The following is a 24,078-nucleotide window of genomic DNA, read 5'->3' as shown; positions in this document are numbered from 1 at the left end:
TACAAGTTACCTTATTCCCTATATCTAAGGCCTGTCTAACGTTCTCGCTCATGCCATGATGCTCTAAAGCCAGGAAGAGCGTATTGAGAACGATACAAGTTGTAATAAACAACTCAAATAACGGATCCTTAACGATCCCATACAAGCAATTCTGGAACTGAAGCCAGCCTTCATAGTCTATGCAGCAAGTGACGCAGCACTCACAGTTCCTGTCCACGAGCTCATCTGCGGTCAAAGTCGAACTAGTTAATGAAATAGACAAACAGTAAGAACAACAAATATACACAGAATACGTCACGAACAGAAGAAAGAAAGTGAAGAAATAGATCAATTAGAATCAGCGAAAGCATAGTGAGCAAAATTCAAATCTCTTAGATGCAAAGCTTTCGTTATACTAAATTAATCTATCACTTATTAAATATTAAACAATTCATCATGCATTGAAATTGAAAGCGAAGTCAGGACAAAGAAAATATGCAGGAAAATTGCATTAAAATTCAAGGAAAACCAGCATGGTAGTACAAAAATTTCTGATATGCCAATTATGTGTACAAACAGTGCATGTACCGGTACATTGGTAGGACTGAAAGACGGACAAAACACTCATTTGAATTTTGATGTTTCCAAATCTGAATCGCATAAAAGTTAAGCACAAGTGTCATTAGGTATTGTTATAGTAATCTCATGTAATGTGGGAATACTTGAATGCGATTCTTGAGTATGACAAGACGACAGCTAGTCAATCGCAGTCACCCGGCAGTCTTCCTGTGGGGAACAGGGGTGGACTGGGGGGTAGAAGCGTTTGCGTCTGTGTTTACTAACCTGTGAAGTAAGTGCAATTTTGCTCGTAATTGCCCATATGAGTTTTGTGCGTGGCTGCCAATAAACTGAGCTCATTAATTTTCGTCGTCTCCGCTTGCGGGAGGTCGGGCGCGCGCTTGTATGGCCAGTCCGCCCCTGACGATATTAATGAGGGTAGAAGCGAGATTGCAACCGTGTCGTATAAAATGCTCAATGAAGTTGCTCCATTGAGAAGTGAAGCTACTGGTGAATATTACCAGCCAGTAGAAATACCTATTCCATCTTCTAATTTACTTAATTAAAGAAAATGACATAGTCAAGACAGAATAGTTATTTCTATGACAAATTAGCAGTACCTAAAACTGTTTTAATTGCTTAATGTAATAATGCAGTATCTACAACCTTGGTAGCTTTCACAAGTGTCAAGATTTATAAGTAAAGCTACCAAAGAAAATTTTCCTTAAGCTGTTTGATTAGGCATCGTTCCAGACATTAACAAAGACCTTGCCCTTCATCAAACGGCTTAAAAGTTGAGTTTCGTTCAAAAATCAAAGTGGAGCCTTACATAATGCTTCTGAAATCCAAAGAAAATATCATCTGTTGCAAATGCGAGTTGAAACAGAGTGAATAGTTAGTTATAGAAGAAAAAGTACTTAAATACAAACTACCTATTAAATTTAGAAATTTTGTTACCAAATCATTATTCTGTACAACGTAATACAAATTTAGAAAAGTAGAAAATTGCAAAGAACGCAAGCATTTAAAGTTTGATAGATGTTTTAGAAAATAAAGTAAGTAGTCCTAGTCTCAATTTTGTTACATTTTAAACCATGCATAATTAGAGCCGATAAAATTAATTCCTAAATTTGGATCTAAACTACTAAATTTTGTGGAATTAATTTGTCCGAATGATTGTATTGAACTCCTATTAAATGCATTCGTTGTCGTAGAATTATTAGGCTTTCGTGTTTGCAAAGCGTTCATTCTGATACAGAGTGGCAGCATCGTTTAGTTTCAGTGTTATTTGTCTCGTGCTTTTCAGTGTTGAAGCCGTGCCAATAAATTGGATTAGGTTGTGTAGTGCCATCAAATTGATGATTTATACTATATTGGCTGCCAATTCCTCAATCTTGGAAGTGGAACATGTGCCTGAATACTCTTAGAGTAAGTAGCCCCGTTAATATGGATTTCATGGCATTACTCAACCCGAAAAAAATTTAGAAGTGACTGAAATGTGCGTAACTTGTGTGTTCTTACCTAGCACCACGATCTGGTTGAGGTAGTCAGGGTTCAGCGGATACTTGTCCTGTATGCTTCTCTCGGGCTTTTTTGGTTTCACTGCTGGTTTATCTGGCTTTTTATGGAGATTTATCTCTTGGGTCTGATTATCTCGGCTGACCTGAAATTGCGCAAAATTATGCCCTGTTTCTTCATCGAGTGTAATTTTTTTACTGATTTGATACTCAATTGAGCTTAATCGGGCCATCGATCTCTTTAATACTTAGAATTACTATTCTAACTTTTCTCACCTGCTGTATTTGCGGCATCGGCATAGGGGTCGGCATGGGTGTAGGCATAGGCATTGGCATCGGCATGGGCATCTGTACAGGGGTAGGCATAGGTGTCTGCAGGTGTACCGGGAGAGGCATGGGCATCGGAGTGGGAGGGTGTGGTGGTGGCAGCTGTGGGATGAGAAGGTGCCTCCGAGGGTGAGGGTGTGTGGCCTGGTCGTCAGACGTATGCTCGCCGTCATCGTGGTCGTCGACTACTCCTGAGTCGTCAAGGGAAGACTCCCGGTTGTTGCTGTGGTCGCTCAGCTGGCGACCCGCTGCGCTTAGAGCACCACGACCTGTTATAATTCAGATTTATGATTTTTACTAGGTTTTTAGTTCAATACTGTCCAAAACTAATGTGAAATAAGAGACGCTATAAGAGAAAATGATAATATCACGTAAGCTTTTACAAAAAGTTTTTTTCAAATAAAGATAATAACTTATTTTAGTAAACTCAGAAAGGACAGTGTGGTTCCAAGACCCTCTTACATACCAATGTTCCATTAAATTCTGATGACCACAAAACAAGCAAAATACATACAGCGTACATTTTGCCAAAGTTACCAGACGTGGTATTAAGTAGTATAATATGTAAAGTATAAAACGGTGTTGCACCTAATGCGTTGTCTGGGTGCAAGGTGTGCGGTGGCGGCGGCGGCTGCGGTGCGGGGAGCGGGGGCGGCGACGTGTTCGGGCTCACTGAGCGAGAACGCGACCGCGACCGCGACCGACGATTCGCGTCACTGGAAAAAGGTTACATTATGAAGACTAGAAAAATTAACCTTAAAGTAGTGCTTATACAAAAGCCGTTGTAGATATTGAAATACCACACTGTCAGGTTATTTGTGCAAGTCTTCGATACTTTACGACTTACATTTTGAGGCTTAAGTTAACAGTCAAACAGGTTCGTTTATAGGCAACCTGTCCATCTATGGCAACTTAATACATTATGTCAAATTGATTTATTGTAATCTTAAGCAAAATGGACAGTTGAAAATTGATTTCTGGCAGCCAAACTTTCCAATTTCCGACCTCGTTTGGAGACGTTATATTTCAGTCGATGGTCAAATATATTAATTCATATTTATCGGAGGTCAGACGAGTCTCAGAGTTTATGCATTAAGCTGGTTAAAAGTTGTAAGTGATTATCATAGAAACGCAATCACGTTTTTAGCATCATTGTTTTTTAGTATGACCGATATTCTGTGATGGCTTTTAGTCTGTAGTTCTATTTACGAATTTATTGTACATTTTCTTTTTCTCTTATTGTTTAACTTTAACTTTAACTGCTGTTCGCTGTTTCGCTAAAACTCGAGACCGGCTGAACGGACTTGGGTTCCTTTAATCTTAAAATATTCGGCAATACGTAGTTCACCGGGACAGCTAGTCTAAATATGAAAAAGAGAAAGAACAAGATATGATAAAAGATTTTTTTAAACCGTTATGAGATAGAAAATAACAAGTGTAAATCTTTGGGTTAAGATGGGTTTAGCTTGGATGTCCATTTCTTGCTAAGTAAACGATTAGGCTAGCAATAATTATAATGTAAAGGAGGTTCGATAGTAACTTCACGTTTAAAATACTTTAAGAAGCTTCGACAAAGTTTTTTAGAAAGGTGCACTAAAGAAGTTGAATTACATTCTTTAAAATTTCCCGTTGAATTTAAAATTGTAAAAGTTTAAGTTACTTGAGAAGTTCAGACGTTTTCTTTATTTTGTTGAAAATTCTCACTTTTAATAAAGAATTTCTCAAGTTGCTATAGTTTGCATTGATGCAATCCACTCGATATAACAGTGCTTAATTATGCTATTCACTGTAAATGTATTTTTTAAGCTATTGTGAAGGCCAGGATTTAACTTTATAGTCCAGATCAGAACTCATTTTAAGGTTTTGACCCGAGTTGCCAGTTCTATGATTCAGTATTTGCCATAGGTTTCCGAAGTTTCTCTGGAGGTATTTGCTTTAATCCGTTCGGACAAAGACGGGCAAAAATTAATGATAGATAAAACAGTGCAAGAGACAATTACAGACAGTTTCTACTATAAAACTAAAGTCCTCTGTAAAGCTATTTCTATATCTAGTCTCGCGTGTTCCTTCGCCGCCTTATCTGACACTAATTAGGTGAGATACCTATTCCAAAGCTTATCAAGGATTGAAGCACATCCGACAATTGTTTCCGTTTACTGTTGTTACAATCTCCTGCATTTCTCGTTTCAATCAGTACTAAAAAATAGATGGTTGATTGTTTCAGTAGTATAAAACTGATAATATCCAATTTTTTTCATAGTTTCTATCGTGAGGGCAATTAATTGAAAGAATTATCATGATGAAAGTAGTAGGGGAAAATGCTGATCTTAAAAATGACATATTTTAGGGCACTTGCGCTCAGGCACGGGTCGTTTATCTACGCGCAAGTGCACTAAAATATGTCATTAGAGTTCTTTTTGGCCAACAAAAATAAATTTATGTACGAACAAAAACAATCAATTGTAGCAGTAACGGATAAGCTTTTTTAGGCCTGTTTAAAATGTATAGCCCCGAATTTTCCTTCTAACACCGGCTTAGTACGGATACAGTTCGCTATGGTAAATGGTCCCGTACAAACCGCATTATCATGTAAATTTACGTGTTGACTTCCAGTTTTCCGGAATTGGGTCAAACAGGTGAGGCCGGCTTTCATACGGAAATGTGTATTGTGGATTGTGGGAACTACATTTGTCGTCGTCTTCTCTAGATTAATAGTTTGCGTTTCTGTAGTTGTTACACTATTAAATAAGTTGCTGTAATATTTCAAGTGGAAGAGCGCGAGACCGGCCATTTTGAACTTGCTTGTGACGACGCTTTTGTTCCCAAAATCGAATCAGTTTAATGGACTGTCTCCAGATTAAACTTTGCCGTTTGTTGAAGTTATTTACCAGGACATGGCAAGTTGAATGAGTAATACGGGTGAATAGATTCTGTAATCTTCATTAACGGGTTCAAAGACAGCTGCTCCTACTTTGCTTATGTACGAAGAAGACGGATTCATTTCGTCTTTACCTAAATTGCTTTACAGTTCCGTATATTCCTCAAGAGAATTTACTCGATAGAGTTTCGCAAAGATTGGATTGCGATTGGGGAAATTCAATATGAACACAACCCCAATCGAGTTAGTATTTCGTTAGTGGAAATCATATTCTGCAACTTTCTTCTCAGTTTAGAAACGATTCACTGACAAAGTAAAGTATTCTATTAAATTGCAGAATACGCTTCAATCTGTATCAGACTGAAATAGTGGCGTCTGGCTCTGTATATCTTTTGAAATATCGACGTTGTCTAAGTTAGTTAGTCCGTCTACATTTCTTGGTGCTTAGTTGGAGTCGATAGCCAGACGTGAGACAAAGCTTGTTGGAATGGCCCAGACGAAATGAGCTTTTTCATTATCGCTCCGGGGCTTACAACCTGCTACGATTCGGCTGAATCGTTTGGATTTTATTGAATTACCTTTGCTTCATAATTGAACAACTGTGGATCGATCCAGATGACTGTTACGTAGTAAAACTTCGGAAGCTTAGTAATACCGGAGATATGAAAGTCTAGGTTCAATAAAATAGGTTCGCCTTTCTTGTAATAAATATATTTTTCTATATCCGTCTTCGTCTTGAATTTGGGGTGGATCGGGCGGATGTTTTTATGTAAATTATAATTTTTTGAGTGACCTTCTAGGTTCAAATACTGTTGTGCTATTTTAATTTCCTTCTCTATCAAATCTCGCAATCACTCTAAGGTTTTATGTACAACCCAACTTTGGGTTAACCCACCTTTGTCCATAAACTTTCCAAGAACATATTATGCAAGTGTGTGTATTATGTGCCATAAAAGCATAAACTAAGAATTGTCTATGTCGTTAACCAAATTATCGTTTTTTTTGCATAGATAATATTATGTTACTCAGGTCCACTTAAATTTCAATAGTGGGACATAGAATTTCCATTCCAAAGTGCTAGAGTTCCTTCATTTAAAATCCATAAGGGAGAGAAACAAGGTGACCCAGTTTCTTCCACACTATTCACGGAACCCTTTGAAGGGCTGTTTAAAACTGAGAATCAAACATTGACATCTGTGGTCACTTCTGTGAACGAAGATATTGTATTATTTCTTAAGTGTTAACGCAATGCAAAAGTATACACTGCTATGAGTATGAACTTTTTGTTCTGATTAAAAGATCAGGCTAGTTCAATCTAGTAATCTGGAAATCAATTTGTAGATACGGAATAAAAATAGCGAAGCGTTAAATATGAAAAACAGAAGAATGCACGCCAGACATTTTTATTCTCAGTTATTAATCAAAGAAAATAGTTTAAAACGAGGTCCAGATTTTTTCATTTAGAACATACCTATTATTTTTAAAAGATAAAGAATTCAATCTCCAAGTTGACACAAATCCTTGATCGCAAAAGCCGTTCCGCATACACTCATATTTTTAAATATCAAAAAGCTGGTTTACGAGAATATTTATACTTCGTTTTGCAGTATTTGTAGTGAAACACCAGTTCTCCAAACTACAGTAAATGCGCATTTGATCCGGTTTAACCTCTTGTTTTCTTAGTGGATTCGTCTGATCTCGTTCTACAAATAACTTTACTCACGGCTGCTTACTTAAATTCCCTTGCCGAGCTACCTTTCACGGAACTTTGTGAAAGCAGTAAAGTTTCTGATTTAAATTTATTTACAGTACATTTAGTTGAATGCTTATTTAGGTTGAATGATCAATTTTACTATGAGGTTTTGATTAAAATATGTTTAAACTGACCGTGGTCGAGTTATAAACATAGCAAATCATTTCGCATCATAAAATTCTTCAACTTTTTACACGAACGAGTTTAGTCGATTTTAAAATATTGCTTACCACAAAAAATCGTCTTTCATCAATTATTTTATTAGAATTATTTTAATACGCTATTGTATTTTTCAAGAATCTTGTTGTTTTACATATAGGTATTAGTATTGACAGGGCTCTGTTAAGAAGCCGTAAATATTATCATATGTGAATCTTTCTTCCTTCACTTTTTTATATACCGTTGTCAACATTATTTTCTGATACATTGAGCATTTAACTAGAAGTTTCATTCAAATCTATTTTCCTCAGTTTTTTAATTAAAACATCAATTGTATCAAGCGCACCAATTTATTTTCTTAATCCTCTGTTTATCTGTAACAGATCAGACCTTACCAAGAAGGTTGAGATTTAACGTCGCCGTTTCCTTATCCCGGATTTGTCGTCCATCTAATTCAATGAACCGTTTATAATCTCGGAACTTAACTTGCTATAAATTCATAGCTTATTTCGCGGACAAAACAAAAATCTCTTAAATGTTATCATTCATAAAGCAGATATTTATTTTTGCGGGCTAACAACGGTTTCTCCCTTGGCTGTGGTTCTGATATTTCTCGCTTGGTCTAATTTAGAGCTTAGCTTGCAATAATCTCGTCTAGAATCTTGTTAACTTTCCACTTTTTATGTTGCGCTTTGTTTGTCACGTTGCCCACTTGGTATAATTTTATATGTAGTGTCATGTGGTTTGTTAATTAACTGAATTTGTTATAATATTGCCGGAAATATGAAACTTTTATATTTGGTCACATGCATATTTATCATTGAGTACCTGAGCATCAGTAACAATAAAACCGAGAAAGTTCGCCGTTCGTAAACAATTTAGATCAATCCGAAAAAATGCAATCTATATTGAAAACTGTAACAATGAAAACTGGTAACACTGCAAATCTGAATAACTAAAAATTTCCATCGGCGTCGAGATATGAGAGGAACAATTTCTCATACATCGAGTCTCGCAAAACGCTGAATCTCGTTTAAAGCGAGCCCGATATCAAAGCGAATGCATCGATGATATACTTCAGCTGGCAGCTGACGATCCTGTGGATACAACAGTATAGCTAACTACCAACTAGTATAACTTCACCTCCCTGAAGTACGTTACCATCTACCTCTATCCCCTTTCCTCTTAAGGCTTCAACATCTACTATTCTCCTCACACGTCTATCTTATTGCAGTCCAAGTTATTTTGGATGTACTAAGGTACTACGACTATTACTCAGTGGTGACAGACCCATTCACAATCAACAATTGTCGATGTCGCACGTGATTTGCTAGATCGGGTTTTAAAATATGAATATGGAATAGTTTTTGCTTTTTCATTTTAAATCTGAGGCTTATAGGCTTGGTTGTTTTGTTTATAGTTCGCTGTTATTCTATACGAATTGATATACGGATCTAATATTTTTGAATTTGGCTACCGATATTGTGAAATAACTCCGAATGGCAAAAAAAAAGAGTCCTATCTATTCCCAGAAATGGGTTTGAAATTCAGCTATAATTTTGTATGCCTACAATCCGTAAAACGGTAACAGTTTCAATACATTTCTAAATCGTAGGAAAACATTCGACGAGGAACAATTCAAAAACATATTGATAATACTCTTCTTACCCCAGAACTAAAATATTTAACTTTACACATCCTAAAACCCTTCAAATGAATAACATTAAAGAGAAGCATTCAAGACACATTTAATACCGAAAACCAATATGGCTGAACACAAAAAATAATAAATAAATTAAGTGAAGGAAAAAGTAATAATATCTATAGATTAACAATATGTGGCAAAGGATGATATTCAATAAATGTCAGAGTTGATATTTATTAATGGAGCGAAACATTTGTCGACGACAGTAATAAGTACAAATAGAAATATCGATTGTTACCGCCCTTACCGAACTGTGTTTGGGGAGATAATTGGCTTGCTCGATGGTATTTCGGGTTTCTTTGTCATTGGAAGCTTTTGTGTGGACGGTAGTAACTGAGATTTATACTGAATCGTCACTTAGGAACTACTTGGAGTTTCAAATGCTACGTAGCTAAGGACAGTTAAGAATGCCCTGAACAAGAGTTTTTTTTTATATGTGAAGTACGGGCGCCTCGGTTCACGAAACAAGGAATTCTTTAAGAACGATTGTGTTAATTATACTAACAAGACGACTATATAAGGTAAGACGTTTTAGTTCACTGTTTCGCTTTTACAAATAAGTCCTTAGGGACAGTGCACTATTTAAAATAACAAAGTCACAATGACCAAGCTTCACAAATTAAATAAAATCAATGCAAATTCCCCCATGATAAATCTTAGCAAAATTTTTCCCATTGAGTCGAAAAATAGGAGATATATCAGACAAAATATGCAGTTTGAAGTTTTATTTAAGTTGTAAAATGACCTCTTCCGTAGTTTCCAGTTCTGTCTCAGGGGACCTATTCACAAGATCGCATTGTATAAAACATTAGGGAAGAATATCCTAGAATATGGCATAAAATAGTATTACGCTGGTCTTTTATACCAACATCTTTATTTTAGATATTTTTATATCAAATGCGTTTCAGGTTTCTGCCGTAACTTTTAGTATGATATTGGACTACTTTGTCGTTCAGAAATTGGTTATTTGAAGTTGGAAATGTGACTTACATTTTGGGAAAAAGTATCTGTTTAAAGTGTTAGGAGAAATACCAATGGAAGCAGCTTGGAGATTTCTAGTCATGCTTCAAAAACAATACAGGGTTTACTAAAGACTCAATTTACATAACAAATTAAAAGTTTTACGTTTAGATCGGATAAAACACGTCATGTCATAAATTTCAAAAAACAATTTTGTAAACCACATTCATTGAAACAAACTAACAATATATCCTCTTTTGCTCGATGCCCACAGAGCAAAAATAATTGACAAAGGCACTTCCTATAAATTTTTCCTCGTACGAAGGTACATACCTTAGGGATCAAACTCACAAAGCGGGCATCAGATCGTCACAACGATACCGTCAACATGATCGCTCGATCCGTGAGGGTGACGGATTTATCTTACACGGTCCATTTCACATCACTGCTTCTGGTATTTTTACGCCGGACATAGGAATTTATTTATATGTGTTTTAGAGCTATTTTTGTTGGAAAATGTTTTAGTAGTGATAGGCAAGTGGTGTGACCGGTGTGACTGTAATGTCAAAAGGTCGTGGGTGGAGCACTGGTACGCATCAATGCATCTTTAATCGTATAAAAACTCGTAGACATAAAACGTAAAAAAACTTCCAGACATAAGCTTCCAATCAGCATTTACTCTGTTCTGTCAAAGAACCGGTCAAGTGCGAGTTGGACTTATGACTTGTTCCAAACAATTGAACAAAAAAATCAGAGTTGTTAAAATTGGTCACCCATCAAATTTTGACCTTGCAACCGTTACTGAAGCTAGATTTTTGTTTTGAACATGTTTTTTTGTAACGGCAACAGCGTTACGTGTATTACCTGTGAAAATTTTGACTTTCTACCTATCACGATGTTGTGAAAATCCTGCAGACGAAAGACCGCACAACCTTAGGGAACCTTAAAATAAAATGAATGACTAATTTCAGTTGACATTTCCAGCTGAAAATGTGACTCGTGGAAGCACTAATTGCTATCAAAGTCCCGTTAAACTTGCCGAGAACGGTCGCTTGCGTCTTTTCAGGCACGTGATATCAAATGTCGCACTAACGAGGAGTGCACAAAAAGCATTAATTATACAACTTTATATTGCAGCAAGAATAATCATTACTTTTGAAATTTTATGTCAAGTTTTGAATGGAACAGAAGTTATTTTGCGTATTTTACTCTTAAGCATTTTTAGACTTACTCGACTCCCGACCCCGACGCCGTTTGGGTCCGAGACTAGTCAGGCGATTCCCATAAAATTCGTGAGAAAACCGTATAATAAATAACGAATAACAAAAGTTGGCAGAACAAAATAGAATTAATATATAGCAGAAAAAAACGTACTGGACAATTATTTCAGGTATTTATAGGTATATGAACTGCTGAAAAGGTTTTAAGTTACTCATGAATCATCCATCCATCATCCATCATTCAATCATCACTGCATACTTGTTCGTATGCAGTGATGGTTTATAGAAGTTGAACTAAGATCACGAACTTAATGTTACTATACTTTTAAGCATACTGACACCATTAAGTTCATTCGTTCATCTCAAGGTTATGGAAGGAATTCAACTGTTTCATCCATTTATAAATGCATGTCAAATGATATATCCCAGTTTAGTACAGGTATTTTTAGTTTACGAAATGATTCCCCATATCATAAGGTGCTCCATAGAATCAATATATGACACAGAACCTAAATATCATGAGCTCTACAGCCTACCAGCATTCAACATTCATAGACCAATCAACATTTCAGATGTGAACATCCCACTAATGTTTCGCCGCCATCAAATTTCACGTCTCGAAGTGAGACGATTTCAGGTTTCGCGTTCTGGTGTCGACATCCGGTCACATAAATTACCCTAATTTCATACTTCGAACTGAATTCTATTCGAACATACGCGACTAAGTTATAAAGATACTTTGTGTGTCTATATTATGATGATTCGCTTTTAGTTTTAAGTATTTGAAAGTTGATTTTGATCAATATAATGTTTACTGACATAAATTAACTACATAAATTAAATAACATAACATAAATTAACACTAACACTAACATAAATTAACTTTTTCTTTTCAAAGAAAATTTAGGTCGCGATTTTCTGCTCTGTTCCAAGAATTACATTATATGATGTGATTTAGTAAGAAATAAACTTTCCAGGTTTCAAAGAAGAAACGACAATGAAGCTTTTAGACATGACAGTGAACGCGCGAACTTCTGGCATACTTGAAACAAACGACGAAAACAATTGCTACACAATACATTGCCGACTCAGTATCAACTTACTCGGCCACAGCAGCGACTGCCGCCGCATGATGTATCGCGCTCCTGCCCCTCTTACGTCTTCTCGTCCGTTTTCGTGAGTAGGAAGCCAGTAGGAGGCCTTTGCGGGCATCGATACGTTTCTTCGAGTCCTTGGCGAGGGTCCGCACAGCCAGCGACGTCGGGTCAAAGCTGAATGTGGAGTCGTCGCGGTGCTCGTTCAGGTCTTTTTTCCTTTCCTGTAGTACGGATGACATTAGTGGATCATAAAGGTGATGATGGTGTTAGACAATATATTCAGTATGTATTAAAAATGTATCAGATCTAAGGGGTTGCCTGTGATGTGAAAATGATTAAGTACTTGTGTTTTATTATTGTTCGAAAAAAAAACCCAATAGATTCCTCGATTAATTTTAAATGATGTCCTCCTACTGATTACCATTATACCACCGAATAAATATCTTGACAACTAGTTACACTTACAACTACAGCTAAAACTGAGTTTCTTTGTTTAATGTAATTTTAAAAAACTCACGCCACTAATTAAATATATTTTGATGTTGTATGATGTTTTGACCCATTTTTTTTAAACCACGTCTAACAAGTCTCTTATTTATGATTTCAGGATCGGACAGGGTTTTTCATACATACTGTTTGTGTTTTTTCTAGATAATTTATAGCATTTTGCTTACAAGGAAAACGCTCCTAGATATAATCAAATAGTACATGTCTAGGTTGCCATGCGTGCCCAAAAATTGTGTAGGTAGACAAAAAACTTTTTCTTGTAGAAAGTTCATTGCTAAGACCCTGCTGACCTTAATAATAAATAAACAGTAGACGGTAACGTAACAATTTAGACAAAAACTGAGATAAAGATCATACCAGGGTCATCCTCTTTTTGTTTTATGTCAAGGTATGTCTAGAACTTACCTCCTGTGTAATCTGCGATTCCTCTTCGTAGCTGAGCGCGACGACGGCCAGCATCAGGTTGATGAGGTAGAAGGAGCCGAAGAACACCACCACCGTGAAGAAAGATACCGACATGGGACCACATGATGACAGCACCTGGTGAACAAAGTGATGCTTTAGTAAAGGACTTTATAGTAATGATGAATGTATACAAATATCCGGTGAAATTTATTTAAAAAATATGTTGCTAGCTCCCGTCATTACGGTCTAGGTGTACGTATGTCGCAAAAAACTGAAAGAAGTCTGCCTTTTTTTTTAAACAGTCGCTTAAGTGACGTTATGTTACATAAGTAATGTCTCAAAGAGCGCCGTACTAAACCGCATTCTCATAAGGAAGAACCGGCAGAAAACCTATAGTTCAAATTATTGAAATGTAAATGTAAATTTCTACTTAGATTAGGCACCGACAAAGCACGTTTTCAAAATAGCTTTACTACTTTACCAGGTTTTGAGGCCTACCGCCTCTGAAGGCAAGAGTGGGTTGTGGAAGCGAGAAATGCCAACAATCGGCTTCAAGGGAGATCTCACTTCTGCATCTGCAATAATCTTACATTGAGAGACGATGGTAGACCCCCACCGTTTTCTAAGACTTCGTCCAAACACAGTACACTTCCTGTGGTTTGGCCGAGCCGAAACAAACTGCTCAGGCAGGCGTTGCGGAAACGTGGAAAACGTAAAACTGGCTCTATTTCTGAGACACAGAATTTTCAGCTGGAGATCTTTTAAATGGAACTTTTAAGGTACAAACGTCTATGTGTAAGTGAATAGCCTTTTAGGGGACTACTCACACTTATAAAACTCGATTCAACTAAGTCCAAACAAAATCGATGTTTTATTTATGGACACGCTGAATAGAGCTGAAAATGTGTGATTAATCCCTTAAGCTGTGTCTAAAACAGGAGTACGTAAGGATAACCAGACACGTGCCATACATCTGTAGATTTATTTTTAATATGTCGCACATTATTATTATGGAGAGCTTAATCCATCATCTTTTTAATAATCGCAAACGCTGGTTGTGGTAAAAAAATAACGTGTTCAAACAAACAACAAGGAGCTTAATAAAATACATTAATATATACAGAAAATTGTTTTAAAACATTTCGAATTCGCGTCGGATATTAACCTACATTACTTCACTCGCATGTACCGTACATCAATAACACATAAAGTTTTGCAATTACCCTCAATTTGACATAAATCAAAGCTTGAAGCTGAACAAGCGATGGTAATTCTTTTTGATGTTGTCGTCACATCATTTTGATGACTGGAAATGAACCAGGATTTTAGTGAAGAGTATATTTTTGCGATAACCCATTTTTGGAACTTGTGTTTAGTTTTCTGAGTTGCTTATGATCTTATAATGGAAAAAAGATAATAAAAAACGTCCAAATAACAATTACATTAAGCACATTGTATCTGGAGTGTAGGGATTTCTGCAAAGTACAGTCGACACCGGATTGATTCTGATCTAAATCTAAATTTGATTTATCAAATAAACCTTAATGCGTTCTTTTTTTCACTCCGATGTAGTTATTTAAACATTTAACAGCTTTTTCAAAAGACCGTATTTTCATCAGCTGCATTTTGAAAATATATTTTCTAGTGTTAAAATAGAAGCGAGAGAAGAAGAGAGAGCCTTGCAGTGAAATATTATTGATTACCATAATTTGTTGATAACATTTTAATGTAAAACATACGACAATAAGTAAACATGCAACATGTTAAGTTACGTCATTAATTTATCTAGCATACGGTGTCGCTCTACATTTAAATTAGTCGAGATCTCATTTGATATGCAGGCATATGTTTGTAACTTGATTTATTGAAGTTTCAGTGCGACGCGTGGCGCGGTCCAACTCAATTCGCAGTAAATTAACTTGATGTATTCAATGTCGCTTGTCTTTAGTTAATGACGTTGATGACTGGTCCATTAGGGACACGTGAATTGTTTACTAATAATTGGTTTGGTAGTTTGAGGTGTGTATGCGAAAAGGATGTACATATATGCAATTTTTAAGTTCACTGCGTTTTAAAGAGGATTGTGGTTTTCCATAGCGATTTTTGGCGATATGACACTTTGAACTATTATTTTGCCTATTACTAATAAAGCGAGATAATGCCTATTAATAATAAGTCGATTAAAATATATTTTTTTTAAAGCGACTCCCGCATTTTTCAGTTTAATCCTTGTGTCGCGGGAGATTTCACTCCAAGTCTAAGGACAAGCATTTATGGATCACACAAACGCTTGTCCTACGCGGGGATCGAACCCAAGACACGTCGCCCACAGTGGGCCTGGCATGGTTAGCTCCACCGCTTGGCTAGGCGTGCGTCCATAATAATATCAATGAAGATCGGAATAATTAATTAAACAAAATCTTGCTTTTTGGTCGTAGTTGTAGATCAAACATTTTGAACGTGAGATTTTTTTTTAATGGTAAAAGATATTGAATCTGCGTTTCATTCAAATAAAGCTTAAGATTAAATTTATAGGTACCTAGATACTGAGGTAAATGCACGTGACCCACTTAAAACCGCGTATTTAAAATTCAATAGTCACGTAATTAAAGCGACTCGCTTAATTATACTGTTAACTAATTGATTGACCATTAAGCTTGCAAATCAATTCGGACAATTAGTTCACGTACCAGTATAAACACGTTAATTTCTCGTAAATATTCAAAACGTCCAATAAGTCTATATCATCATCATCATTCACCTTTTCTCAACTATGTTGTGGCCGGCTTCCAGTCTAACCGGATTCAGCTAAGTACCAGTGTTTTATAAGGAGCGACTGCCTATCTGCTCTCCTCAACCCAGTTACCTGGATCGCAACACGATACCCTAACTTAAACTAGAATATACGATTCAAAAGAATCCTGACATGCATATTGCGGTAATATTCCGCAACTTTTGGGCAATTCGGGAATATTATCGTGGAATATTAAGCATGGGGTTTGCATTGCAAATTTGTGATATATCGATAGAAGCTACGCGTCAGCACGATTAGCGAGTTGATTCGCCGAGGGTTATGCACACCTGACGACCGACTGATCAATCGTATCAGATAGCGCCGGTACAAATACAAGGTTAGCTATGCATGTATGAATGATACATAAATCAACGCCCTTTGTGATGGGATTTCGATGCACTTTTGTAAAACTGTTGAAATGAAGTTTATTATTAAAGTACATATCTTGAGAATGTGTGCTGAAGAATACAGAGAAAATCGTTTTACTGAGGTTTATTTGATTTTACTTTACCACCGAGTTATATAATAAACTTTAGCTTTAAAGAAAACATACCTATTTAAATCAAATAAAGATCTTTAAGTAATCGTGGTTCCATGGTTTCATAGCATTGGTTAATGTACTCAAGAATAAACCTTGAAACGATAAACGATTAAGTTCAAAATTATTTAAACAGAAAGCACATAAATGTAATTCAAAAAGCAAAACCGTGCAAATACAATTTTATCTCCGAATTTAAGCAACAGCTCTCCAAATCACGAGTTTAAACAAAGTGCTTTCTTCCACATGGGAAAACCAACATCAACAAATTGTAACACAACACTTGTCTCTGAAGGCCTATCACTTCAATTGCATCTGTGGAAAAGAGAAGCCATATGCGCAATGTAGAGCGCTGTCCCGCTCGCACTTTTGCAATAATATTGCTGAGTTCGCGGTAGGCGATCTGAGTAAGTGTCCTGAAGCCATTGCGGAAGATTGTTTAAAGTAATTTATTAGTATAAGGTCTTGTTCGTAGGATAAGCACGTGTTTCACGTTTGCTTAGGCATGCATTGTATACTCTGACTGTTTGCCTTCTCAGATCCCTCCCATGGAAGGTATTTGTAATTTAATTTTGAATGTGTTCGGGTAATGTCAAATAAGGTGACAAGCTACTGTTTAACTTTTGCTTAGGAATCTTAGAGTTAATTGAAAGTATTGTATTGAAATTATTAAAGTCAGATTTTTTTGCGTTTTTCGGCTTTCTCCCCAAGTTCATATTAAAAAGCTTTTAAAAACCTCATTAAAATCAACCTCTAAACCATATTACCTAAACGCACTAATACATTTTGCAATTACCCCGTCTGATGACGTCACAAGCATTTCGCTTTCAAACGCTTCAGACGCAATGACGTCTTGAAAGCGGTTCTGTGAGAATTAATTAAGGGTAGCTAAAACGACCCTTACATTATGACCAGACCCGCAACTCGAGTAAAGTTCATTTGGCCGGGGTCTGGCGCGGCCTTTGTAATAAAATTCTCAGACCTCAAAACTGTTGGAGCTGTTCAACGGTTAAGATGTATGGTTAGCGAATAGATTTATCTTTATCAGGACTGAGGTTTATTAGTGAGAATATGACCACACACCATGACTGCCTATATTGATGACTTCTCTTTTCGCAGGTCTGCTGGCAGAAATTTCTTAAGAAATAAGCAGTACCCTTGTACATCATTTATATTTATGTTATATTACTTTTAAGACCTCTTGTGTGTGTACATAAATTATTAAATAAATATGTATAAAAATACGAGATAGTTATTATATTATTTTTATAGGAAGTGGTAATTGCCTCTTAATGTGAAATAATAACAGATTTGGAAGAGATGCTGTCATAAGTTCAATAATTTTTTTACAATAGGTGTACAGATAAATGAGTAGTTGAGGTCCTAACGCCAAACCCACTGAGCGCGATGTGCCTGGGGGTTTGATCCCTGCGTATTAAAAGCTTGTGGGTGATCCACGAATGCTGTGACTTGAGTGTTTGTGAAAACCCCTTGCACAACACAGGATGTTTTTTTAATGCGGGAGTCGTTTACAAAAGTGTAAAAGAAAGATACTGAGAAAAAATATTTTTTTCTCCTTCTCATCTTGTAGACACAATCTCAACAGAAGTAATAAGGGGTCCTTTCAAATGACGTTGAAACTTTAAACAATGTAAGGAATATCGTGTTTCGCGGGTTAGTATCCATATTTCAGCATCCTTTATGGATATTGCTTATTATGAAATAAACATCACAATCTTCAAAGGTCTGGGAAAGTTATCATAAAATGTATCATGTTATTTGTATTCATGTATCTGCAAATTTTTATTGCAATATGTGATGAAGATTTTAAAGTAAATTGGTAAATTTTGATCGTAACATGTTTGAAATTTATGATACTAAGATGTCAGAATTGAACGCTGATCTATTTAGTTGAATGCATTTAAATGCAACAGATTTTTTAAATAAACTTTCAAATTTGTAAAATATTGTAACGTTTTTCATTTTCAAACAAACCAAAATGTGACTTTTTCAATCTATAAATGTTAAATAGAATGCTAAAATTATTAGTAATGCTATGGTTGATAGTTTCGGCTAATATTAATCAAATTATTAAAACAAAAGAACATTTTTCATGACATTTTTTTCCCACTTCTTTCTTTGATGAAGTAAATGCTCTTTTGTCAGTCCTCTTATAGAAAAGCTCATTTTAAAGCTAAACTCACCATGTTATAAACATTCTCCCAATAATCAAGTGTGATCAACTGGAACGTGGTCAGCATGGACCAGAGGAAGTTATCGAAGTTCGTGTAGCCATGGTTGGGGTTCGGTCCCACGCAGAGGCAGGTGAAGTCGGCTGGGCAGTGCCGGGCACCCGTGAGGTTCCCGCAGATGATCGGCACCTCGTCTGCATTCACCATCCAGTTTGACGGCTGTTGGATCCACCTGAATGAAAGGGAATGATTAATTTCTTGATGTTGGGGAAGTGGCCAAAGAAATTAGGGAAATCTGGTTGAGTTTGCCAGGTTGCAATAGTTGGGTAGTGCGATTCTGTAATATGCTATATTAAATCAGGTTCTTACGTTTATACAATGTGGCGGTTTTTTGGTAATCAATGAGTTTGTATTCTGGTAGGTTTTTTGAGAGTGAAACCTTCGGTTAGTGTTCCCTGGTCTTTGACTTTTTGATTTGCCCCAAAATTCAACACAAAATCATTGTTCTAAGGTAAAACACTTTCTCATTTTTTAATTTTAACTTTCGCCCTCAATTCAGAATGGTTAATTCTCTCAGCAATTGATTCAAGAAACTTAGCGGAAAGATAAGGTGTGCGCTAGTGCGAGGATTTGAGGATTTTTGAGGAATTTATTATACTTTAATTGTTTTGGAGACTTGTGACCAATTTAAGCTACAAAAAAAGTTATTGTTGAAAAATGAAGAAGTTAGGTTCGGTAGTTCGGTTTCTTTGAGTACTTTTTATTTAATATTAGCGGTGTCGCGTTTATCATGCAAAAATCAAATTGACTGGTCTACCTAACCGGCCAATTTAATTTCGTTTCAAAAGTCGTTTGTCATCATTGTCCCAAAGAAGGGATTTCATTTACCACTTCGAAGATCAACCAAAAGACCCCATTAACAAAGCCTGATAAAAGCACTTCTCTGAGAAAGCATCATCACTAAACTTATCGTAATATTGATGTACAAACTCGAGTCAAAGTTCTTATATGCCTTTATCGTAGCCCCTCACACCCTCAAAGAAGTCTAAAAACAAATAAATAAATAAAACTCACTCAAACCACGCCTCATCAGTAAAGTTCTCCCCGTCCGGCACCACCAGGTTCTTCACGCACTTGTTCCGTAACTCCCCCATATAGACTTGCAGTGCAAACAGTGCAAACACCATCAGACAGAAGATGGTCAGCGTCATTACTTCTGCGAGCTGCTTGAAGGAATGCAGCAATGCGTTGATGATGGTTTTCAAGCCTGGGGATGAATAGGGCTTGATTAATTTCGTTCATGCTTATGGTATCTTTATATTTGTGTTACGACATTTTACCGTCACCTGGGGTTTTGATTCTACAAGTCATAGGGAAATTTGGTGATTCGTTGGGTGCGTTATTTCAAGAGAATCCTATCAATTTAGTCTATTATCTGCTTTTTTAAGTTTGTTTCTGTCTAGTTGTGTCAGTCATAGTGTTTTGTATTCATAGTCATACCATTTCATAACATGGAATTATAATACTAGATACCTAATATAAGCAGGTAAATTGATTTCACAAAATCTTAGGATGAAAAAAGCTTTTGCTAAGAATATTAAAAATATTGCAAGATACTCGATCTTAATTAACAATATGCTTAATTAAGACGAGAAAATCTACAGCGAAAGTTAAACTATTGACAGAGCGAACCGAAATAATTAAATAAGTATCTGGTTTCATTTTATATTTAACAGTTGCTAGGTAAAAAGGTTTTTAATTGCGGTTATATTATGTTACTTACGACTTGAAACTTCATAGAGTGAAGATTTACTCAAACCTTTAAAAATATTTTGGTCTTTATCTGTTATTGACCATTGAAAATACAGCATGACATTGAAGGGTAATTTTAGACTGAAAATCCCTCTTTTTTCGGCACCTATAAATAGTTTTGATTTTTCTTTGTATGGATACATTTTCTTGACTCTTGATAATTGGTGTAGAAGTATATTACCGAGTGCGTTAAACGAAAATATCAACCAAACTTATCAAAAAAAGAGAGCTTTTGAATGAATACTGCATCCTACGTTATGAATTTAAGGGTTAAATATCTTCCTGTGATTAGGTGATTGCTTACCCGGCATGATGGAAACAGTCTTCAGCGCCCTCAGCACCCTGAAGGTCCTCAGACCAGCCAGGTTCCCGACCTCCATGCCGATGGTGGCGTACCCTGACGTGATGACCACGAAGTCCAGCCAGTTCCAAGGGTTGCGGAGGTATGTGTACTTATTTAATATGAAGCCCTTAGCTATACATTTAATTATCATCTCCGCCGTGTATATCGCCAAGAAAATGTACCTGTGAAAGAAAATTAATTTGAATTTTGTGTTTTTGGAGTTTGATGTGATGTGATAAAGGTGGTTTTAGACTGAATATGCAAAACTGGTGGATAATTTTGTATTTTGTGTGATGTTCCTTTTTATTTGTGTCGACAAAGGCTTATCAGTTAGTTATACTAATGTAAATAATGTTATTAAGCAAACATAAGCAAGTACCTACACTAATCACGAAACTATTAACTTAACGAAGATTTATCTATTTAATACCCCTTCAAGATTACTCAATAATCTTTTCTTACAGGATAAACATGGGAAAACTTACCCATAACTTGAGTGGTCCAAATCAGATTACGAACTTTCCTACATTTCTTAACATTATTATTTCAGAAAGAATGTTCAGGCGTCTTACCACCTTCCAAAATACTATTAGTTGTTAGAGCGAGATAGAGCACTACACAACGCAGATTGCCATCTCTCTCCCACAACTAACGTCGAATAACTTTTGGAGGTTGTAGGCCTTTAGTTGCGTGTTAGATAAGGACATCATTAGCTTATTTTACTAAGTGACGTTTTAATTTATGTTCAAATACTGTGTACAGGAAGTGGGGTAGTTTTTTAAGGCGGCCTTTTTAATGTTTAGAAATGGTGTATAAGGCTTGTTGCCACGCACGTGTTTTCGAATACATGAGAAATGTCCTTTTTTAAATAAAGCTGTTATTTCATGATGCCTGTCTATTGATTAAATTTGAAAAAAAACGTTGTCTGAACTTAAAAACAAACTATGGCTGGTTTTGCTATTTAACATTTTTATCAGTAGTGTTTTTTTTTAAAAAGTCGTCTAATTAAAAACTGTATGAACCAAAGTCATAGATACTCCGTGACACATCGTGTTTAATGTGTTCTGTATCTACAGTTTACCGAGCAGTCACAGAATGGTTACCTTTCATTTAACAACCCACAAATCCTCGCTCTCGTTAACCGTACCGCGAAATAAACTCGATTGCGTCCATAATAAACGGGGAAAATAGTCGCATCTGTGTACAGTTACATAAAACCGACGCTCAACTGGCATTCATTTGATAGACACTGATAGCCAATAAGCGCTGGTACTCGGACACAGTTGGTTTCCGTGCTAGTTTGTTTCAAACGGTTTTAATAAAACCTGTCAAATGCACGTCTGAATCGCGAATTTGAGAGGCCTGTACTGTTAGGAATAGCAAAAAATTGAGTTGCCTGCCAATTTAAGACCGTAAGAACTGTTGCTTAACTTCGATTTTTAGTTGATCAGAGCTCCACAAATGACGCAAGAGATGATGATTTGAGTTGAGGTCAGCTCGAATGTGTGAGGAAGTGTGGACGTAAAAGTGTTGTAGAGACATCTCGGTTAAAATTTAAGAAATTTATAAATGTAGATAATTAATTCGAAAAACAATAAGTAATAAGTAGTTTTGGGCGTAGACATACAACTCTTTTTGTATCTTTTTGTATTTGCAACGGTATCTATCAGCGGCATTAGTTGTACAGTCAACAGGGTACGTAGTTTATTATAACCAAAAATTCAATACTAATAGTGAACGGAGTTTCCGTCAGAATTATGTAGTCTCGAAACGTATGTCAAAAGTATCTTGGTACCAATAGTTTCGCCTCGAGAATTTCTCTCTAAACTTACTGGAGTACTTTCCTTTCTCGTATGACCCTTAGAAGCCTACTCTCAAAAGGGCTCCAAGAGGGAACCTCAAAGATTAGTGTCATGTTCTACGCCCTAATTAGCATTTGTTAGGAAAGATCTTTTGGCGATGGCGAAATTTATGGCACTTTAAGTACCTCCCTAAACAGTCTTAGAAGTTAGCTCTCATTGTGAATTTAATCAAAGAAAATACAGCTGAAAAATGGACGTCTTTTCAAGAAGAACGTTCTTTACAAATTGAAACCATTACCTGCAGACAAAAGGATATTCTTAGCCGGGTTTTCTGCGTTTTTTACATTTTAGTTAAATTTTACTTTTGTAAATGAAAATGCGGTGTAGACACGTGGAAAATGGTTAGGAACTGGTAGTTTACTTTAAAATCTGTTGTTTCGTTAGTTGTTGCAGTATTTTTGTTATCGTTTTTAGGATACATTTGAATTCAAGTGCGAAGGTAACTTTACCTGAAAACCTGCAATTGTACCAGTCAACTTATATATCCCTTGAAATGTTTTGAGTTTCTAGGGTCCCGTACATTTTTGAAACGAAAACTAAAGCTTTTAACGGTCCCGTAAACATAGGGTTAAAACAAAGCCGTAAACCGAGGGTCCACTATTAATCTCTCCGTCCGTGAACATGTAGAATCTCATGAACCTTGATAAACAATTTAAATATTCTACTAAATTACTCATAAGATCGAGGTTATGAAACAGTTTTGCCCATAAATTGTTAGACTGATTTTTTTTATTCAGCTAATATAAATTTTATATGGCAACCCAGTGTTGTGACTCCGATTCATACTTGGCTGGGTACCACCTGTATGTCTTGTGAGTTTAGACTAGAAAGTGAACACACTTGAATTTGAAAAAGTCTTTAAATAAACAACCGTAGACGAAGCTACAAACTAAACCAAGTCAGACGATATTAAGTCAGTGGCTATATCCACTTGGTACTAAATTTCAGTAAATTAGTTTACACAAAGTGCCATACCGCTATTAAAGGCTCTCTAACCAAAAACTACCCGGACTGGGTTTCCTTCATTTGCATATAATTATGTACGAGGAACCTGGTTACGAAGAGAAATGTTTTCACGAGGTTTTGGCATAACGCGATGCAAAGCCAGTTGCGTTTTAGCTTTGCAGTCTTTGTTCTGGTAAATCCAGCTTAGACTTTTAAAGAGACAGGGAGAGAGAAAATGTTCGAAGGTGTGGAAGTAATCAAATCAATTTACTTATTTACTAGCTGTTGCCCGCGACTTTGTCTGCGTGATTTTCAAGATGTGAAAAACAATGAAGTTTAATTATAAAGATCATCGCAAAAATATTACGCAATATTGAAAAACATACATTACAAACTAATATTTAAAAGAAGACAGCTTCTCTTTTTAATCGCTAAGAAAAAAATAATATAACTAGCGTCCTGTATCGTACGTCGTTCATCGTTTCCTAAGTGCTTTAGCTGTGGAGATGAAATGGAGTAGCAAACTC

General features: G+C 36.1%; 1 protein-coding gene across 1 annotated transcript in view; it reads right to left on the bottom strand.

The window, feature by feature from the left end:
* Positions 1-24,078, bottom strand: part of LOC113505005 (sodium channel protein 60E-like) — a 104,005-nt gene that overhangs the window by 10,968 nt on the left and 68,959 nt on the right. The window contains exons 3-12 of the mRNA XM_026887526.1: positions 20,706-20,926; positions 19,664-19,856; positions 18,602-18,821; positions 13,066-13,200; positions 12,160-12,374; positions 2,970-3,097; positions 2,331-2,650; positions 2,059-2,200; positions 823-957; positions 11-225 (exon numbers count right to left, since the gene is read on the bottom strand). Coding sequence (XP_026743327.1) covers positions 11-225; positions 823-957; positions 2,059-2,200; positions 2,331-2,650; positions 2,970-3,097; positions 12,160-12,374; positions 13,066-13,200; positions 18,602-18,821; positions 19,664-19,856; positions 20,706-20,926 — 1,924 coding nt within the window. The remainder of the gene's footprint in view (positions 1-10; positions 226-822; positions 958-2,058; positions 2,201-2,330; positions 2,651-2,969; positions 3,098-12,159; positions 12,375-13,065; positions 13,201-18,601; positions 18,822-19,663; positions 19,857-20,705; positions 20,927-24,078) is intronic.

Source organism: Trichoplusia ni, chromosome 2 (genome assembly GCF_003590095.1).
Source record: "Trichoplusia ni isolate ovarian cell line Hi5 chromosome 2, tn1, whole genome shotgun sequence".
NCBI classification, from domain to species: Eukaryota; Metazoa; Arthropoda; class Insecta; order Lepidoptera; family Noctuidae; genus Trichoplusia; species Trichoplusia ni.
This window is presented reverse-complemented; position numbering and strand designations above follow the sequence as displayed.